Here is an 18,649-nt window from a genome sequence, read left to right as displayed (position 1 = left end):
AACTATGGAGGGTCTCCTTTCCTTAAATTATGGACAGAAAGATGATGAGCATGAGATGCAGATATAGACATTTTTGACAAAGCTTCTATTTGGATTTGTCTTACTCAACTATAACTATATTCTCATTTGTTCAAAGTGGTTTTAAAAAAATTTTCAGTTTTTAATTGATAGGCCGGAAAAAGGGGGTTAGTAAAAGTGATGTCAAAAAAGGTCATGATAATACTTTTAAAAATGCATGGGGGTGGGGAGGGGCAGCTAGGTGACAGAGTGGATGGAGCACCAGCCTTGGATTCAGGAGGACCTGAGTCAAATCCAGCCTCAGACACTTAACACTTACTAGCTGTGTGACCCTGGGCAAGTCACTTAACTCCAATTGCCCCATAAAACAAAATGCATGGGGGGTGGGGTGGGGAGACAGCTAGGTGACCCAGTGGAAAAAGCACTGACCCTGGATTCAGGGCGACCTGAGTTCAAATGCAGCTTCAAACACATGACACTTACTAGATGTGTGACCCTGGGCAAATCACTTAATCCTCATTGCCCTACCAAAAAAAAATGCATGGGACAGACGAAATTTCATAAGAAAGTATAGAAAAACAGGACAGTTTGAAAATCATGTGTATAATTTACATACTTTATTTTACGTTTTTTGTTTTTTGGGTTTTTTTGTGAGGCAATTGGGGTTAAGTGACTTGCCCAAGGTCACACAGTCAAGTGTCTGAGGCTGGATTTGAACTCAGGTCCTCCTGAATCCAGGGTTGGTGCTCTATCCACTGTGCCACCTAGCTGCCCCACATACTTTATTTTAAAAGCAAATGATGCAGATTCACTATTTCATATAGAATCCTTTTTTTGTGTTTTATAGGTGTGGAAGTGATTTTTATTGTCCTAAAAATTAAGAATTGAAACAATTTTTTAAAAAGGGAATGGGGGGACAGCTAGGTGCTGGGCTAGGACCCTGGGCAAGTCACTTAACCCCAATTGCCTCACAAAAAAAATTAAAAAAAAATAAAGGGAATGGGAATAAATGAACAAAGAATGGGGTGGAAATATAAGATTCACCAACAAATTATTATTTTTAATCTATGAAATTCATTCATTCATTTAAATGCAAATAATTGTGAAGCATATCTAATTGGTTCTGTTGATGTTTTATATTATACTTATAACAAATCATTTAATTTTTAAAATAAATTAAGGGGGCAGCCCTCTAAACTCCTCCCCCACATGACCAGCCCTGGCTCTCTCTCATCATGTAATCCTGATTGCTGGGGAGGGGGAGGAAAGGAGCCATTAGTAAGCAACCTTCTCCCAGCTAAAATTCACCTCTCAGGCAATCCCCAGACAACTTCAATCAGCTTTTTTTTTGGCAGGACAATGAGGGTTAAGTGACTTGTTCAGGGTCACACAGCTAGTTAGTGTCAAGTATCTGAACTCAGGTCCTCCTGAATCCAGGGCTGGTGCTTTATCCGCTTTGACACCTTGCCGCCGCCCCTCCCTGCCTCCCCCCCTTCAATCATATCATCAAAATATCCCAGCTAGTGACAGCTGCAGTGCGGTCTAAGACTCTTTCTTGAAGCCTAGGAAAATCACTCTATTTTTCAATGTCCAATACAATGCCTTTTAATGGCATGGATGCACTGTGTTGCCCAGGTGACCTCCCTTTACCAATCTTGCTAGGACAGGCACCACTAATTTTACATTGACTCTGGGCCAGTAGATGATGGTTCTTTATTCCAGAAGAGTTCAAAAAATGTGACTCCTGTACCCTTTGTCTTCCCAGATAAAACTCCATCTTCTCTAGGAAGATTTGGAAACCCTCTTACTTTTACTTCCTCCTTCTATTGATCATTTCTTATTTATTCTACATAGAGCTTAGTTGTGCATATTTGTTTGCTTATATTTTCTATTCAGGGACTTTTTGCCTTTCTATCCCAATGCTTAGCAAAGTGGATGGCACATAGTAGGAACTTGGGACATGTTGATTGACTGACTGGGTACAGACTGGGTACAGACAGTAAACCATGCCTATGAGACTGTGAGGGAATATTCTCTTTAAAGTCTGGGGCCTCCCCAGGGGATCAATCAATCCTCATTCAGCATTTATTAAAGACTTACTTTCTGCCAAAAGCTGCACTAAATCCTAGAGATACAAAGAAAGAGAAGGTCCTGAAGGCATATTCCAGTGGGAGAGACAAAATGCAAATAACTGTACATACAAGATATATGCAGACAGACAGTGTAAATGGAAAATGATCTCAAAAGGAAGGCTAGAGGTGAAGAGGGGTGGGGGAGAGGAAGGATTGAGGAGGGCAAGGCAGGGTGGTAAGCAGGTAAGGGTCTTTTGTAGAAGAGTATAAACTGAGTCTGAGAAGCTACTTAACACCTGATGAGTGAGAACAATCAAGCAGTAGAGGTAGAATATAGTTTTCACCTTGTTAATGTTAATGAGGAAGGGGAGGGCTGGCCTAGGGAAAGCATATAAAACACCAGCCTTGGGAGGGTCCGAGACTATTCCTGCTCTTAGCTAACTCTTCTGCTACTCGCCAGAGTTCCTGGAAGGAAGCTGACAACTGGACTATCAAAAAAAGGTAAGTTATCTTTTGAGGGGCCACTGAACTTGAATTTAGATCTATCAGCTCCAAACCCAGAGGTCTTTCCGCCATACTATTATCCCTTGTCCTGACTAGTAGAAAAACTTTTTGGACTTGGAGTTGGCAATTATCAGCTGCTTGACCCCTGCTTAGACAACCCTCCCTCAACTCCAGTTTTCCTAAATTGGGAATAACCTTAGCACTTTATTACCTTGCTATTGTGAGGATATGGGGAGATAACGCATAAAAGGGATTTGCAAACCTTAAAATAGATAAACATTAGTTATTATCATTACTTGGCCTGTGTGACTAACTAGAGAGTCAACATGGAAACAATTATGTACAAAAATTTTATGGAATAGACTTAGAGAGAATATGTAAATGGAAGGTAGTCCCTGAAGGGTAGGAGACGGTGGCATGGGGTTGGACTGGGAGATAAAGGGGCGCAGGCATAATTTTGGGAGGAAGGGGCAGCAGGGTTCACCTGAGCAATCAGTTGGTTGCCTCCCAGCATTTCTATCTGCTTCACACCTCAAGCATAATTTAATCTCTTGTTATTTCTAGAAAGGGTGTCAATCCCCAGAGTTTTACTCCTAAAAAGCCAGGAGAATCTTTTATTAGAAAAAAGATTAGTAGGTGTTTCACCACACTGCCTCTTCATCAGTCCACTTAGTAATTAGACCCCAATTGACCCCCACATTCTCAGCCCAGCTACAGTGGATTCAGTATAAATAAACCTACAGGGGCAGCTAGGTGGATAGAGTACCCGTCTTGGATTCAGGAGGACCCGAGTTCAAATGTGGCCTCAGACACTTGACAATTACTAGCCACCTAGCTGCCTCATCACTGAACACATTTTCTTTTTTAGTGAGGCAATTGGGGTTAAGTGACTTGCCCAGGGTCACACAGCTAGTAAGTATCAGAGGCCGAATTTGAACTCAGGTCCTCCTGACTCCAGGGCCCATGCTCTACTGCGCCACCTAGCTGCCCCGACTGAACACCTTTTTCAACAAGGAAAAAGCACTTAGGTCATGTATACTGCTTAGAATGAGACTGGTCAGCCAGGCAGAGATTTGGATGGCTTGGGGACAGGCCCAAACCTTGTGGTGGATGGGCCCTGTTGCGTAGTTAGGGGACTCCCCTAAGCCTTGTCAATATGTTTAGAAGCTATCAGGAAGCTTGTCTATACTCCTAACCCATGGAGTGAGGTGGGGGGAGGTAAAGGAAAGGGAATAGCTTTGTGGTAGACATCTGGTCTTATCAGTGGATCTTAGGAGGATTATTATTTGGAAGAGGAGACAACTTGAAGGTAAACATACTTTTCCTTGTGAAAAGTTCTTGTGATTGAGACAGTCTTTCCTTCTAGTTCTAAATCATAGATTGTGTAAAAACCAGGGAATTATTCAGAACAATGTGCTTAATTTGTTTGAATTTTGATGTTGGGTTAGTTCTCACCCGCTTTGGGTTCTCACCTAGTCTTTCCATATTGATTACTACTCCAAGCTTGTGAGGCTTGCCTTAATATGAATCCTCAGCTGTGGGGACTAGAAAAGGAATTGCCTTTGTTCAATAGCTGAAGGGATGGCTTCTGAGGTCTTACAAAAGACCCCTTTTCACACTATCTTTCTTACTCAGGATTATGGCAACGAAAGAGATTACTGAAAGTCTCCAGAATATGCTCACCTGCCACGTTTGTCAAGCCTATCTCAAGGACCCCGTGGAGGCTGATTGTGGACACAGTGTTTGCCAATCTTGTCTCAGTCCCTCCAGGGGAGTTTCTACACCTACCTCTTGCCGTACATGCAAGGAAATCTCCGAACCAAGAAGTCTTATTGCCACTTTAAGGAGAAGGGGAAAACTACCTTTCTTTTCGAAAAGAAGACCATATACCTTCAAAAGATATCTACAGAAGCCTGAGGGACCCCCCAGGAAGTGTGACAGACACCAAGAGGATAAGAAGTTGTTCTGTGCTAATGATAAGACCCTACTCTGTGAGTCCTGTTCACAGTCCCCGGAACACAAGACTCACAACATCCTCACCATAAAAGAGGCTGCTAAGGGCTGTAGGGTGAGTAACTGGAGCATTGGAATTGGCAATACTTTGAGATGAGTAACCATTGGGTAATGACAAATCCCTCCAATTTGCCTACTTCCATGTTAGTCTGTATCTGAGCTGTCCCTTTTTATTTTAAAGTTTTTTTTTTTTTTGATGAGGCAAGGTGACTTGCTCAGGGTCACACAGCTAGTAAGTGTCAAGTGTCTGAGGCCAGATTTGAAGTTAAGTACTCCTGACTCCAGGGCTGGTGCTCTATCCATTCCCGCCACCTAGCTGCCCCTGAGCTGTCCCTTTTAAGGGTAATGAACAAGCATCCTCCTAACCAAATGGTGCTAGCTTTCCCCCAGACCTCCTCAATTTCTCAGTCCCTGCTCTTTACTCTGGGTTCTCTCATGCTGCTTTTACAGGGAAAGCTCCGGGAGAATCTGAAACGTGTATATGAAAATTTAAAAGATGTTCACAAGCTAATTATTGATGAGAAGAAGATACCTCGGACATGGGCTGTTGTGTTGACAGTAAGTATGTCTGGCTCTCTCCTTCCCATAAGTTTGTATATCCTTTAACCTTCTGCCGATATGGTCATTATTTTATTTAATTTTAATTATTTTTTTAGCAGGGCAGTGAGGGTTAAGTGACTTGCCCCAGGGTCACACAGCTAGTAAGTATCAGGTATCTGAGGCCTGATTTGAGGTCCTCCTGACTCCAGGGCCGGTGCTTTATCCACTGCACTACCTAGCTGTCATTATTTTAAGCCTCTCACAAGGGTTTAAGTGACTTCTAAATCCTGGTGCTGTGTGCTTAAGCACATCTCTCAAACTGAGGCTGCTTAATCCAGTGTTCTAATATACTTTTCATTATACTAAGCTGGCAAATGGAGGTTGATTTCGACCTGGCTGTTCTTTTTGTGTGTCTGTAGGAACAGGTAGAAATGACAAGAAAATCATTTGAGCAAAATTTTCAAGAAATAAGTGAATTCCTGAGTGAGCAAGAAGAGGAGGTCCACAGTCTGGTGGAGCTGAATGAGGAGGAGAATGAAATGTTTGAGCAGCTAAAGGAGAATGAGGAACAGCAAGTAATCCAAAACAGAGAGAAAAAGAGGATGAGCAAGCTCCAACTGTTAGAGTACAAGAATGACCTGAGGGAGATGGGCATAGCACTGGAAGAAAAGGCTGTGATGGCAGATACAGATCTTCTGCAGGTGAGAGCAGTTGTGTTGGGCTCTAGGCAGTGGTAAATAACAAAGCTGACAAGGTATTTTTTTTTGTGGGGCAATGAGGGTTAAGTGACTTGCCCAGGGTCACACTGCTAGTGTCAAGTGTCTGAGGCCTGATTTGAACTCTGGTCCTCCTGAATCCAAGGCCAGTGCTTTAATCACTGCGCCACCTAGCTGCCCTGACAACGTATTTTTTAATTGCCTCATATCTATACAAGGGCCTGATCATCAGGGTCCCCTGCCCTTCAGATATCTCTACTTGAATGGCAAAAGGGATATGTCTAATTTATGTCTTGGAATACTTATCTTAAGATAAAAAACTGACAACTCCTCTCCCCTGTCCTGGCATTACAGGGATTGGATTCCCCCTGCCCTCCCATACAGGTCCCCTCCGTGGTCAGACCTTGAACTATGACCCAGAACTCTTGGTTAGTGAATGACAAATGGGCAGTTGTCACATTCCTTCTACTCTCTGTCTCCCTGGGCTAGAATGCTCCGTGATACCTACTATGGCCAAACCTAGGCCCCAGTGTGCAATATACAAACATGGGCCATCAAAGTTTTCAAAATTTCTTGATCTTAATTCAATTGAAGATCTGATCATAGAGGAATTGGCCTGGGGAGAGCAGAAGGGGGGATGGTAGTGGGTAGAAATTTCTATACTCATGTGCTCTTTTAAAGAATTTAATTTTAATTTCCTTGAGGAAAGAAACATGGGAGTTTCCCCTCTTATGACCAAATTTTGCCATAACACTAACATTAAGTCTTTATGCTGACTAAACTCCTTGCCGATTTTGGTTTAGTAAATTATCCTCAATTAACCTACCAGCCTTTAACCTTTTCTGTTTCTCTTCTAGGATTCAGAAGACATATTGAGCAAGTAAGTTAACATTCTGAAAGAGAATAAATGGAACACAGAGGATGGTGGGGACCTAGCTGTGCTTAAGACAAGGGCGGGGGAGCCTTTGCCATGGAGAGCACAGAACCTATGGTGAACAAAAATGGTAACTGAGTAACTCTTCTCTCCTAGGAGTCAGTCGCTGTTGTTTCAAATGCCAGAACCTTTCACACCAAAACTGAGTGATTCTTACTGCATGCATTTAAGACAATTTCTGAGGAAATTTCAAGGTAGGCTACCATAAGGTAAAATGCTACCTATGCTGATGGATAGTTGCTGATCTTCATAAGTAGGGAAGGTGACCTTTTATTTGGTGAAGGAAGATAGTTTGTTTTTGTTTCTTCTTAGGCAAGGCTAGCTAAGGATTCTTCATTTCTTGGCAAAGATACAGGGTGGTTTACCATTTTCATCAGCTCTTTTTACAGATGAGCAAGTGAGGCAAAAAATGTCTTGCCCAGAGTCACACAACTAGGAAGGCCAGATTTGAACTCGCTGTCCTCTTGACAGTGCTTTATCCATTGTGCCACCTACTTGCCCAATCCTTCCTACCTAGACCATATGTATAAAGATTTTTATTTATAGTTTTGGGTTCCAATTTCTACCCCTCCCCTCTCCCTGAGGCAGCAAGCCTATATACACGATTATGTAAAACATTACCATATTAGTCACTATAGGAAAACTTAATTTCCAGGCCTTTCTGAAGTCATTCTGCTTGTCATTTGGGGGGGGGGGCAATTGGGGTTAAGTGACTTGCCCAGGGTCACATAGCTAGTAAGTGTCTACAGCTGCATTTGAACTGGGGTCCTTCTGAATGCACTGTGCCATCTAGCTGCCCCCTCTTAGCACAATATTCCCTCACTACCATATACCAGTTTGTTTGTCCATTCCCAAATTGATGGACATTAATTTGAAATTTCCAATTCTTAGCCACCACAAAGAGCTGCTATAAATAAAATTGGGCAGGGATGTCTTGACCATATTCCAACTACTCTCATCCACACCATAATTTATGGGATCCAAAGAACAAGCAATTGAGCAATTGAGCCTGAACCATATCTTTTACTCGCTCTGAAGTACCTTCCTTTGGACTCATGGATGCCTTTCTTCTCTCTGCAGAATCGAGACTGTTGCAATGTAATTATCCATATGAACTACCAGATGATGACAGGAAGAGGACTTTCACATTTGCAGATCTATCCTCTGGTCAGATGTATGCTATTTATACCTCTGGAAGTCTCCACTACATGAATGGGAGAGACATATCTATTACCCAACTGAGTCTGAGTATGGATGATATTTCTGAGGAGGAAGACTATCCCCTTTTCACCTGTTACTGTTTGCCAATTGAAAGGGAGCGAGCTAGTAGTGACTTCTCTCCTAACCCTTCAATAGAATGGCACTAGGTCAGGGTCCCAGGCAAACCAAGTAGAGATACTTCAGGATGATCCTGGAACTTCTTAATCTTATGTATAAAAGGGAGCCTAGTTAGAGAATCGGAAGCTGAGTGCTTAAGTTTTTGTTAAAACTGTAAATACATTGTCTAGTCCTATATCTGACAAATGTCATCTGCTACAGAAAATCTGTAAAAGCTTGACCATTTCCCTCTCTGACTTCAATTTCTATACCATGATAGCATCTGTGGGAAATGGGTTTGGACTTGGAATGAAAGACTTGGAATCCTCCCACCCTTTGATAACCATATGTAGCATAAACAGGTTGTGCCACAGGTTGATTCTTAGAGTGGCACAGAATAATTGTTAATAAATGTTTTTCTTCCACCTGTATTTCAAAATCTTATTCAATGCTTTGTAATGGAAGCAGGAGCAGTAGGGGAAGAGTGGGGAAGAAATGGGTCAAAGGCCTAGAAACTGAAGAAACTCTTCCCAACCCACCCCACTTTAACCCTAGCCCTCAACATACAATGTGGTTAAGTGGCATATATATATGATCATAGTTGATCCTCACAACAGTACTAACACCTAATTTGCTTTTGTAAATTTTGTTCTGTGTTGAATAGTTACAACTTTGTAACTGGTAATCCTATACATTTTTTTTTATGCAATTGAGGCCCCATAGGTCACACCAGAAAGGTTAATCTATTTCTTAAGGCACACTCATAACTATGCCACTTTTCTTTTTTATTTAAATCCCTTTCTTAAAAGGAGAGGAAAAGAGTTTGGAGGAAAGGTTGGCCTTAGAAAAGACCACTCCCAAAGGGAGGGGCTGTGAGTTGAATTCCAGAGAGCATTACAAAGATCCATTACAAAGCCTTTGGTACCCAATTCAGAAGGCCGGCTTGGTGATTAAATTCAGTTCTCAAGGTCTTGATGACACCTTCAGAAAAATTTGACCAATAGCCCTGCAGTCAGATAAGTCCACCTGGGTTTACTCTTGGTCACACAAAGGATTGTTGGTGTTAGCCAATGAAGTCAGCCCTTATACAATTCTGGTTACCTGAATGATTAGGGCTCAAGGAAATCAAGGTACCCATTTTCTCAGTTAAATTCCTGATAGGTTGAACTTCCAGGAAAAGTTGGTCTATTGTCCATTTCTGTTGGGGATTATGGTAGAGAATATCATTATCCTCTACCTGGTCCAGTCCTCTGTCCCTAGAATTCCCTTGTGTAATTTTCCCACACACACTTTATCTGTCACTTTTTCACCAAACTATTCTGTTGGTTTAAAATGAGCTGAATATGGGGTAAAAAGAGCTGTCTTGGGCAGGATGGTCTATGTCCTCTGTCCAGAAGCTGTATCCTCCTTTTTGGCATTCCTGGTAGGTGAGGTGGACTCTGTACCCAATTCTAGAGGGGATAAGTAGGATGGGGGTAGAGTACAAAATGATGAGGGCAGGAGGTCATGTGAAAGACTGAAACCAGACCAACAGGCAAGAGGGGAGACCACATTTGCCCCCCTGCTTTCTGCTCGAGTGGAATGTGTCCACTGGATGCCTTGGACCCATTCAAGGGTCACCCCATGTACCTTCAACCCTGAGACTGGATCAGCTGGAATTGTCAGTGAACTCATTCAGGTTCAATTCTTGGGGATGTCACTGAGGATGGGGTCACAGCCTCATAATCATCCCTCACTCCCAGGAATATACATCTAACCTCCCTCGGGGTTATAGCTATAATCCCCAGCACCCAATGAGTAACCCAAAGTGTGCCCATTAACTCCTGATGTATAGAGGTGAAAGAAACCACCTGTGGAACCTGCAGAATAGGGGGAGTAGAGATGAACTCGGTACTCCATGGATATGTCTCTCCTTGGAACTTCACAATATTCTTTTTTTTTTTAGTGAGGCAATTGGGGTTAAGTGACTTGCCCAGGGTCACACAGCTAGTAAGTGTTAAGTGTCTGAGGCTGGATTTGAACTCAGGTACTCCTGACTCCAGGGCCGGTGCTCTATCCACTGCGCCACCTAGCTGCCCCAATATTCTTTTGATATCATGTACTAGATGTACTGGAGAGTGATCCCACACTTCTTGCTGAGCTGCTCCCTGGCCTCTTCACTAGAATAAAAGGTTACTCAGGTTAGAGTAGAAATATTCATTTCAGACCTCAGTGAACTGTTGGGTGTGCATGATGCCCTCCTGCCCTCATCAGACATCCACTGCTGAAGACTCTTCCGTGCCCTCCTGTCTGCCTGCTGCTCAACTGGCATCAGCTAGGCATTCGTAGGCTCCTTTACTTTGATCTTTTGGATCATGAAAAGAGCCCACTCTATTCAGGACATGTTTCTTGGCCTGGGCCTCATCCAGGCTTTGGTCAGTGATGGCCATGTTCTCTTGTCATGATGTACCTGGTGTCCTATTTTCCCCATCCTGGGACACACCTGACACTTCCTTCAGTTTCTCAGGAACCAGTTCCCCAGTTTTCCGTGGCCCTAGAAGGAGGTTGGCTCCCCTCCCTGATGAGGCCCTCCTCCACAGGTTTTTCCCCTTTTGCCGATATTCATTGCCTTCACCCTTTAATCTCCCCTTCTGGCTCCCTTGAAGACTGGGGGTATGGGCTAGTCTTCCCCAAAGGAGACCCAGACCTTTAACAATGGAAAAAATGAAGTTGGAGAAAGAGGAGGCCCAGGCAAGTAAGACCCTAATGGAATTCTAAGAGTACCATACCCCAGCACTGTCATCAGGTCATAGGACGATTCCCCATGGAATCCTAGCTATGTCATAGTTTCTGGAAGGAAAGCTTCCTGGTGTTGAGACAATTGTTCAGTCAGTCCTTCAGTTGTGTCCCACCTACTCTGTGACCCCACTGGGGGTTTTCTTGGCAAACAGGGTGAAGTGACTTGCCCAGGGTCACACAGCTAGAACATGTCGAGGTCAAATTTTAATTTAGGAAGATGAGTCTGACTCCAGGCCTGGCACTATCCACTGCTCTACCTAGCTGCCCCAATTGACATTAGATGGAAGATTGAGGGGAAACCTCAGAATAACTTAAATTCTAAGATAGACTGGGACCTTTCCCAATTAAAGTTCTTTTCTATCAGGCGTCTGATATCCCAGTTCTTTATTATTCCTCCTAGCTTTTAATCCCTGCCCTAGTTTGTGGTGGGCCTTCCTTGATATGCAGCTTCCTGGGTGGAGGAGAAACTCTTTAGTTCAGAGATCCCTTCTTTAAATAGGTTTATTTCTGCACCCCCTCATTGATTTGTGTAGTTGCTGGGGGCTACGAGAGAGACCTTTTCCACCCAAGCCTCACTCCCGGCCATCTTGGTGGGCTGAGAGTTGGTTAACAATCTGTATACCCTTATCTCCTCTATCTGCCTGGAATATTTCACAGTCACCGTTGAAAGTGCACATAGGCTTTGCTAAACTGGCCTTCATAAATTGGAAGGAAGATTCCATAACTTTCTCTTGCCCTGAAGAGGGGAAATCTACTACTTGAGAATGTCTACCCAGTGAGGGTCTGGGGAAAGGACTGATAATGTCCAGCAGCCGCATGACCGCTGCCATTTCCTAGAGCCTGACAAGATGAGCCAAGTGTGAGAGACACCTAGAGCTGCAGAAGTTCTCCTGTTTGCATGAGTAGACCATATTCTGTCAAAGCAAGGCAAAAGGAACAGAAAAATGACTGCCTTTCCCTTCCACAACCCAACCAAGAAAATAAAGCTAAAAATCCTCTTACAAATATAAAGAAATATATAAGTAAAACATTTCTGCATTGGGCAGGTCATATATATGTATATGTATAAGTACGTATGTGTATAATTACAGATTAGTGATTCATTGAATATAATCAATATACTCTATTAGCATTAATGTTATTTATATTCAATATAATTGTCTGAGACCAGATTTTAACTCAGGCCTGCCTCACTCTAGGCTCTGTCCTCTGTGCTACCTAGCTGCCCCTCTCATTTTCAGCATAGTTTTCCTATCACATTGATATACTATGGCTTGTGGGGAAGCTAGGTGGCAAATCTGGCCTCAGACACGTGATACTTACTAGCTGTGTGACCCTGGGCAAGTCACTTAACCCCAATTGCCTCAAAAAAAAATTAGCTTGAATGGATATACTATGGCTTGTTTAACCATTTCCCACTTGATAAACACTCTCCCAGCTTCCAGTCATTTGCCATTACTAAAAGAGCTATAAATATTTTTATTTTTGTAAATTTATTTTTTCTAATTACATGTAAAGATAGTTTTCAACATTCATTTTTTATAAGACTTTTGATTTCTAAATTTTTCTCCCTCTTTCTCCTGAAAACAGCAAGCAATCTGATATAGGTTATCCATTTGTGATAAGTTAAACATTTCTATATTAGTCATGATATAAAAGAAGAAACAGAACAAAAGGGAAAAAACCACAAAAACAAAGTGAAAATAGCATTCAATCTGCATTCAGACTCCATAGTTCTTTCTCTGGATGTGGAGAACATTTTCTATCGTGAGTCTTGGACCATTGCTGAGAAGAGCACATTTGATCGTCTTATCACATTTGATCGTCGCACAATGTTGCTATTACTGTGTACAATGTTCTGGTTCTACTCACTTCACTCAGCATCAGTCCTCCTGGTCATTTCTTTTTTTTCCCCTTCATTTCTTGTTTTTTTGCTGGGCAATGAGGATTAAGTGACTTGCCATGGGTCACACAGCTAGTAAGTATCAAGTTTCTGAGGCCTCATTTGAACTCAGGTTCTCTTGAATTCAGGGCTAGTGATTTATCCACTGCGCCACCTAGCTGCCCCCTTATTTAACAGCCTATTATTTTGCTGGAGTTATTTATCGTCTCAGGGTTTTTACCAATTCCCTATGATTTCTCTAAAAGTTATGTCCATGGTACTAGTAGGGCACTGGACTGGGTTTGGATAGGGGAAGAGGCTCACTTGTTTTAGGTCTTTAGAAAGATTGTGTGGAAGTAGAAGAGTTTACTGAATTTGCAGGTTAGATTAAAACCCTAGCTCTTTAGGGGGCTATTTGCATAGGTGTAGGCAAATCACTTATCCTCTCCTGGGGGGCTGGGGGGGTGGGAGCAGGGTGGGACAAGGGTGGGACAAGGGTGCTAGAGGGAGCTGGAATAAATTCAAAGCCTTTGTAGTTGGTTCGTAAATTTTCAGCATAATTATTTACATCTCAGAAATCTGTTAATCTCACCCCTAAACTTTGTTGGTTGTCTAAAATTAAGAAAGTGATGGAGAAAATGTTAATTCAGATTAAATTTAAAAGTGTTTTGTGAATCCATTCACCTAGAGAGCTGGTTTGTTAAACATTTGTCAGTACTCTGCTGAATAAGCCATGGCTTCTTCAACTGTATCGTAAGGGAGTTGGACAGATGACCACCAAGGTCCCTCCCCTCATAACATCTGTCATTCTTTGATACTATGAACAATTTACTATATCCAATCAATTCAAGCAGCACTATGTGCCAGCTCTGTGAGAAGCACAAAATCAAACAGCCTCTGCCGTCATCTTACATTCTCTTAGGTGTGCAAAGATTTGTTCAGTTGTTTTTTTCAATCATGTCTGACCTTCATGATCCCATTTGGGGTTTTCTTGGCAGAGATACTGGAGTAATTTGCCATTTCCTTCTCCAGCTCATTTTACAGGAAACTGAGGCAAACAAGGTTAAGTGACTTGCCCAGGGTCACACACACACACACACACAGTAAAACTGATGTCAGATTTGATCTCCTGGAGCCCTCCTGACTCCCAGGCTCTCAGACTTTATCCACTGAACCACCTAGATGCTATTATATAATGATAAGGAAATACAAAAATACATGCAAAGTAAGTACAAAGTAAATGGGGGTGGGATGTGTACAAGAAACAACAAAGTAGGTGGGGCAAGTATCATTTTAGATACTTTATCTAAAGTTTATCCTCTCAAGTCCTTTCCAGTTCTAAGATGCATTAACTACTTTTCTTTCAAGAAATAATAGGGGGGGCAGCTAGATGGCGCAGTGGTTAAAGCACCGGCCCTGGATTCAGGAGTACCTGAGTTCAAATCCGGCCTCAGACACTTAACACTTACTAGCTATGTGACCCTGGGCAAGTCACTTAACCCCCGTTGCCCTGCAAAAAATAAATTTAAAAAAAAAAAAAGAAATAATAGGAAGAGTTGGCCAAGAAGTATTGGGGATTGGAGATAGGAGTGGATGGATGGTGGTGAAAGAAATTCTTCATTTGGGCTTTCACCCTGATTAATGTCAAAACTCAGGACAAAGAGAATTAAAAGGATTTTCTTCTAAGTATATGTTTAGGTAGCAACACATTGAAGGGAAGATCGATAGAAATCATCAATGACTTCAAGGTGGGGATGGCTTTTATAGATTAACTTTCAGACAATCCCAATAGGTCTTCCTCAGCAAAAGAGGTTAGATCCTTGAATCTCAGTTTCTTAAGGTAACTAGAAGTAGACAATTTATAGATAAGGGTACCTGACAAAGAGCAGGTAATACAAAAAGCTTCAGGCTTAGTATCTCCTTCCCAAGGAGAGCCTCCCTGCACACTGATTGATAAGCAGGACTGAAAACAATGAATAACTGAGTCAATATAACTTTCAAAAAATAGCATCTGAGGCTGGGCAAGTAGGAACAATCATTTTCATACAACATAAAATTGTTCAATAGACCGCCTGAAAACCACGTGGCTTTTAAATAACTATTGTTTTTTTGTTTTGTTTTGTTTTTTGTGGGGCAATGAGGGTTAAGTGACTTGCCCAGGGTCACACAGCTAGTTAGTTTCTGAGGTTAGAGTTGAATTTGGGTACTCCTGATTCTAGGGCTGGTGTTCTTATACACTGCGCCACCTAGCATCCCTTCATTTATTTACTTGAGTTTTGTTCAATCTTTATAATTTTGTTGTTGCATTCACTTTTTTTGGTGTATGGTGGTGGTTGTTTGTTTTTTGTTTTTTTCCATTTAGGTTGTAGTTATTGTGTATATTTTCTTGGCTCTGCATACTTCACTCTGCATCAGTTCATATATGTATTTCCATGCTTCTCTGTATTTGTGGCCACTCATTTTTTATAACACAATCACATTCTATTATATTCAGGTACCACTATTTTTTTTAGCCATTCACCATTTGATGGACATCTACTTTGTTTCCAAGTCTTTGTTATCACAGAAAGCATATGAGAACATTCTTCTTATCAATGACTTCCTTGATGTGTAAGTTCAGCTAATGGAATCTCTCCTGTTCAAAGGATGTCAACATTTTAATCACTTTATTTGCATAATTTCAAATTGCTTTCCAAAATAGTTGAACTGATTTACAAGCCCACTACAGTGTGCCTATCATTCCACAGCTCTTCCAATGCTATTACAATTTTTATTCTTTGCCATTTTACAGGGTGTGAGGTAAAACCTCCAGATTTTCCCAATTATAGGTGAAGACAAGTTTTTGTTTTTGTTTTGCTGGGCAATGAGGGGTAAGTGACTTGCCCAGGGTCACACAGCTAGTAAGTGTCAAGTGTCTGAGGCCGGGATTTGAACTCAGGCACTCCTGAATCCAGGGCTGGTGCTTTATCCACTGCCCCATCTAGCTGTTCCCATAAGACAACTTTTGACATTCATTTTTGGTTTTTGTTTTGTTTATTTTTTGTGAGGCAATTGGGGTTAAGTGACTTGCCCAGGGTCACACAGCTAGTAAGTGTCAAGTGTCTGAGGCTGGATTTGAACTCAGGTCCTCTTGAATCCGGGGCTGGTGTTTTATCCACTGCACCACCTAGCTGCTCCTATGTTTTTTAATATTAAAGTCAAAGATCCATTTGGACTGCTTTCCTTTATCGCAAGATGGTGACACTTCTTGTCACTCAGGGATCTGTGGGGAATCCTATACAGTTTTCAAAGTGGATTGAGGCTGGTAATGACCTGAGGACCTAAGTGCTCTTGTCTAATGGCCAGAAGGCCTTGGAACATCCCAAGCCAGCTTTGGAGAGGTGGTTATCCAATATCCAGAAACTTTGCAAAGTCCGTAGTGCATCCAGAGGGAGCAGCCATGCTCCAGTTCCTCAGGCAGCCACTAGAGGTCAAGATTGTTCTAGGAACTAAACAGAATTTTGAAACTGACAAGGAACAGCCTTTTTTTGTACTGTATTGACCTGAGATTATATAGAGATCATAAATTAACTTTGATTTTTGCAAATGATAAATGGTCTGATCTTTTTGGTAATTTTAGATCAGCCTGAGAACAAACTGAAGCTGTGTTGTATTTTATTTTTAAAGTTTTTATTGCTGTCTTTTTAAAAACATCTTCATAGTTTTCCTCCAGTTATGCCATCCCCTTCTTCCTGCCACCTCCCACAGAGCTATCCTGTATAGCAAGTAGTATTTTTTTAGAAAAAAAAAAAAGAAGAAAAAATGTGCATACTTTATCAACACTTTGAAAAAGTCTGAAAACAATCTGCATGACACAGGCCTTCTACTTCCAGGAATGGGTGAGTTGGGGATATCCTCTCCTATCTCTTAATTTTAATGATGTTTGTTTTTTTAATTTTTTACTTGATGTCTTTTTTACATCATCATAGTTATCCCTAGCATCCCTTTTCCCCCAACTTCCCAGAAAGTCATAACAGTATTTTTTGTTTGTTTATTTTTTGGTGAGGCGTTTGGGGTTAAGTGACTTGCCCAGTGTCACACAGATAGTAAGTGTGTTAAGTGTCTGAGGTCAAATTTGAACTCAGGTCCTCCTGAATCCAGGGCTGGTGCTCTATCCATTGTGCCACCCAGCCGCCCCCTAGTCTTGCTTTTCAAGGCAAGTTATGTGGAATATCAGATTTTCCTTGACAGGAGTTATTTGCAGGTGTTGCTGAGATAACAATTTCCATAGAATTAGAATGCTTTATGAGAGAATAAGGCAGCTTCGTGGGGCACTGAATAGAATGTCAGGCCTGGAGTCAGGAAGACTCAAGTTCCTGAGTTCAGATCTGGCCTCCAACAATTTCTAGCTGTGTGACTGTGGGCAACTCACTTAACCTTGTTTGCCTGTTTCCTCATCTTTCAAACACCTGGAGCAGGAAATGGCAAAACCACCTCCAGTATCTTTGCCAAGAAAACCCCAAATGGGGTTGCACTTCTAAACTCTTGCTCAGAGTTTCTCTTTAATTAACAGTGATTGTACTTTAACCCTTTGGTCATAACTCAGAGAAAGACAGACAAAGAAGAGGTTTAGGTTTTGGGTTTTGGGTCAAATGTAGAATAGAGTTAGAGAGCTGAATATAAAATACAAAATCAACATTTCAACTTCACAGTTAGGAACCACTGACTTCATAGGGAATCTTAATTATCAGTTGGTATGGCCAAAAAAGGTGAATCCCCAAGTGTTTACAGGCTCTGGCTAGTTCTAAATCTCTGTCTCTCTCTGTCTCTGTCTCATTCATTCTCTCTCTCTCTCTCTCTCTCTCTCTCTCTCTCTCTCTCACACGCGCACGCGCACACGCACACACGCGCGATTCTGTCCCTGGGAGGGCATGTGTTGTGCTCTAACCTCCTAGCCTTTAACAAATGATGAAGATTAAGATGATTAAAAATAACACAATAGCTAATTTTTGGATAGGGCATTCAAGTTTGTAAAGTACTTTACCCATTTGGTTTGTTTTGATCAATTCTCCAAGAACCCAGGTTTACTTCCACTCTACAACAAGGGGTCAAAGGATTATGATGGGAAAAAACTAACTAGAAGGGAAGAAATTCACCCTCCCAGTTTCCAGATTAATTTACAGAGAATAATAATAACGATATTGATTGCTAGCATTTATCTAATGTTCTAAGGTTTGCAAAGGGTTTTACAAGTGTTATCTCATTTTATCCTCACAAGAACTCTAAGAGGTAGGTGCTATCCTCATTTTATACCTGAAGAAATTGAGGCAAAGAGATTTTAGGTGACTTGCCTAGGGTCACACAGCTCATAAATGATGTCAGAGGCCAAATTTGGGCCATGACATGTTTTCCTGACTCCAGGTCTAATGTTTTATCCACTGTACCATCTGCCTGCTTATTTATAAAAGTGATCTTTACAATAACCTTGTCAGGTAGGTATTGTAAGTATAATTATCCCAGTTTTACATGGGAGGAAATCAAATTTCTGAGTGGTTCCTTGGCTCATACCACCATAAAGTTTCATGCTAAAGTCATGTATTTGATCTGATAGACAAGGGGCAGCTAGGTGGCGCAGTGGATAAAGCACTGGACTTGGATTCAGGAGGATCTGAGTTCAAATCCAGCTTCAGACACTTGACACTAGCTGTGTGACTCTGGGGAAGTCACTTAACCCTCATTGCTCCACAAAAAAAACCAAAAGCAAATAAAAATTCAATGATCTGACATACAGTTTCTTGGGTTCTGCTAAATAACTACTACACCCCTTAAAATACTCATTGAATATGTTCTTGTTTATAAAGGAGAATGAAGGAGACAACATGAATGATAAGTAAAA

At 41.6% G+C, this 18,649-nt stretch overlaps 1 protein-coding gene across 1 annotated transcript; it reads left to right on the top strand.

Moving 5' to 3' along the window:
* Positions 1-4,233: 4,233 nt before the first annotated feature.
* Positions 4,234-8,164, top strand: LOC122746478 (E3 ubiquitin-protein ligase TRIM68-like). The gene is made up of 6 exons (XM_043992104.1): positions 4,234-4,662; positions 5,058-5,165; positions 5,567-5,848; positions 6,721-6,743; positions 6,894-6,991; positions 7,878-8,164. Exons 1-6 carry the CDS (start codon positions 4,234-4,236, stop codon positions 8,162-8,164), a joined length of 1,227 nt encoding a protein of 408 aa, XP_043848039.1.
* The last annotated feature ends 10,485 nt before the right edge of the window (positions 8,165-18,649 follow it).

The sequence above is a fragment of the Dromiciops gliroides genome, chromosome 3 (genome assembly GCF_019393635.1).
Source record: "Dromiciops gliroides isolate mDroGli1 chromosome 3, mDroGli1.pri, whole genome shotgun sequence".
NCBI lineage: Eukaryota > Metazoa > Chordata > Mammalia > Microbiotheria > Microbiotheriidae > Dromiciops > Dromiciops gliroides.
This window is presented reverse-complemented; position numbering and strand designations above follow the sequence as displayed.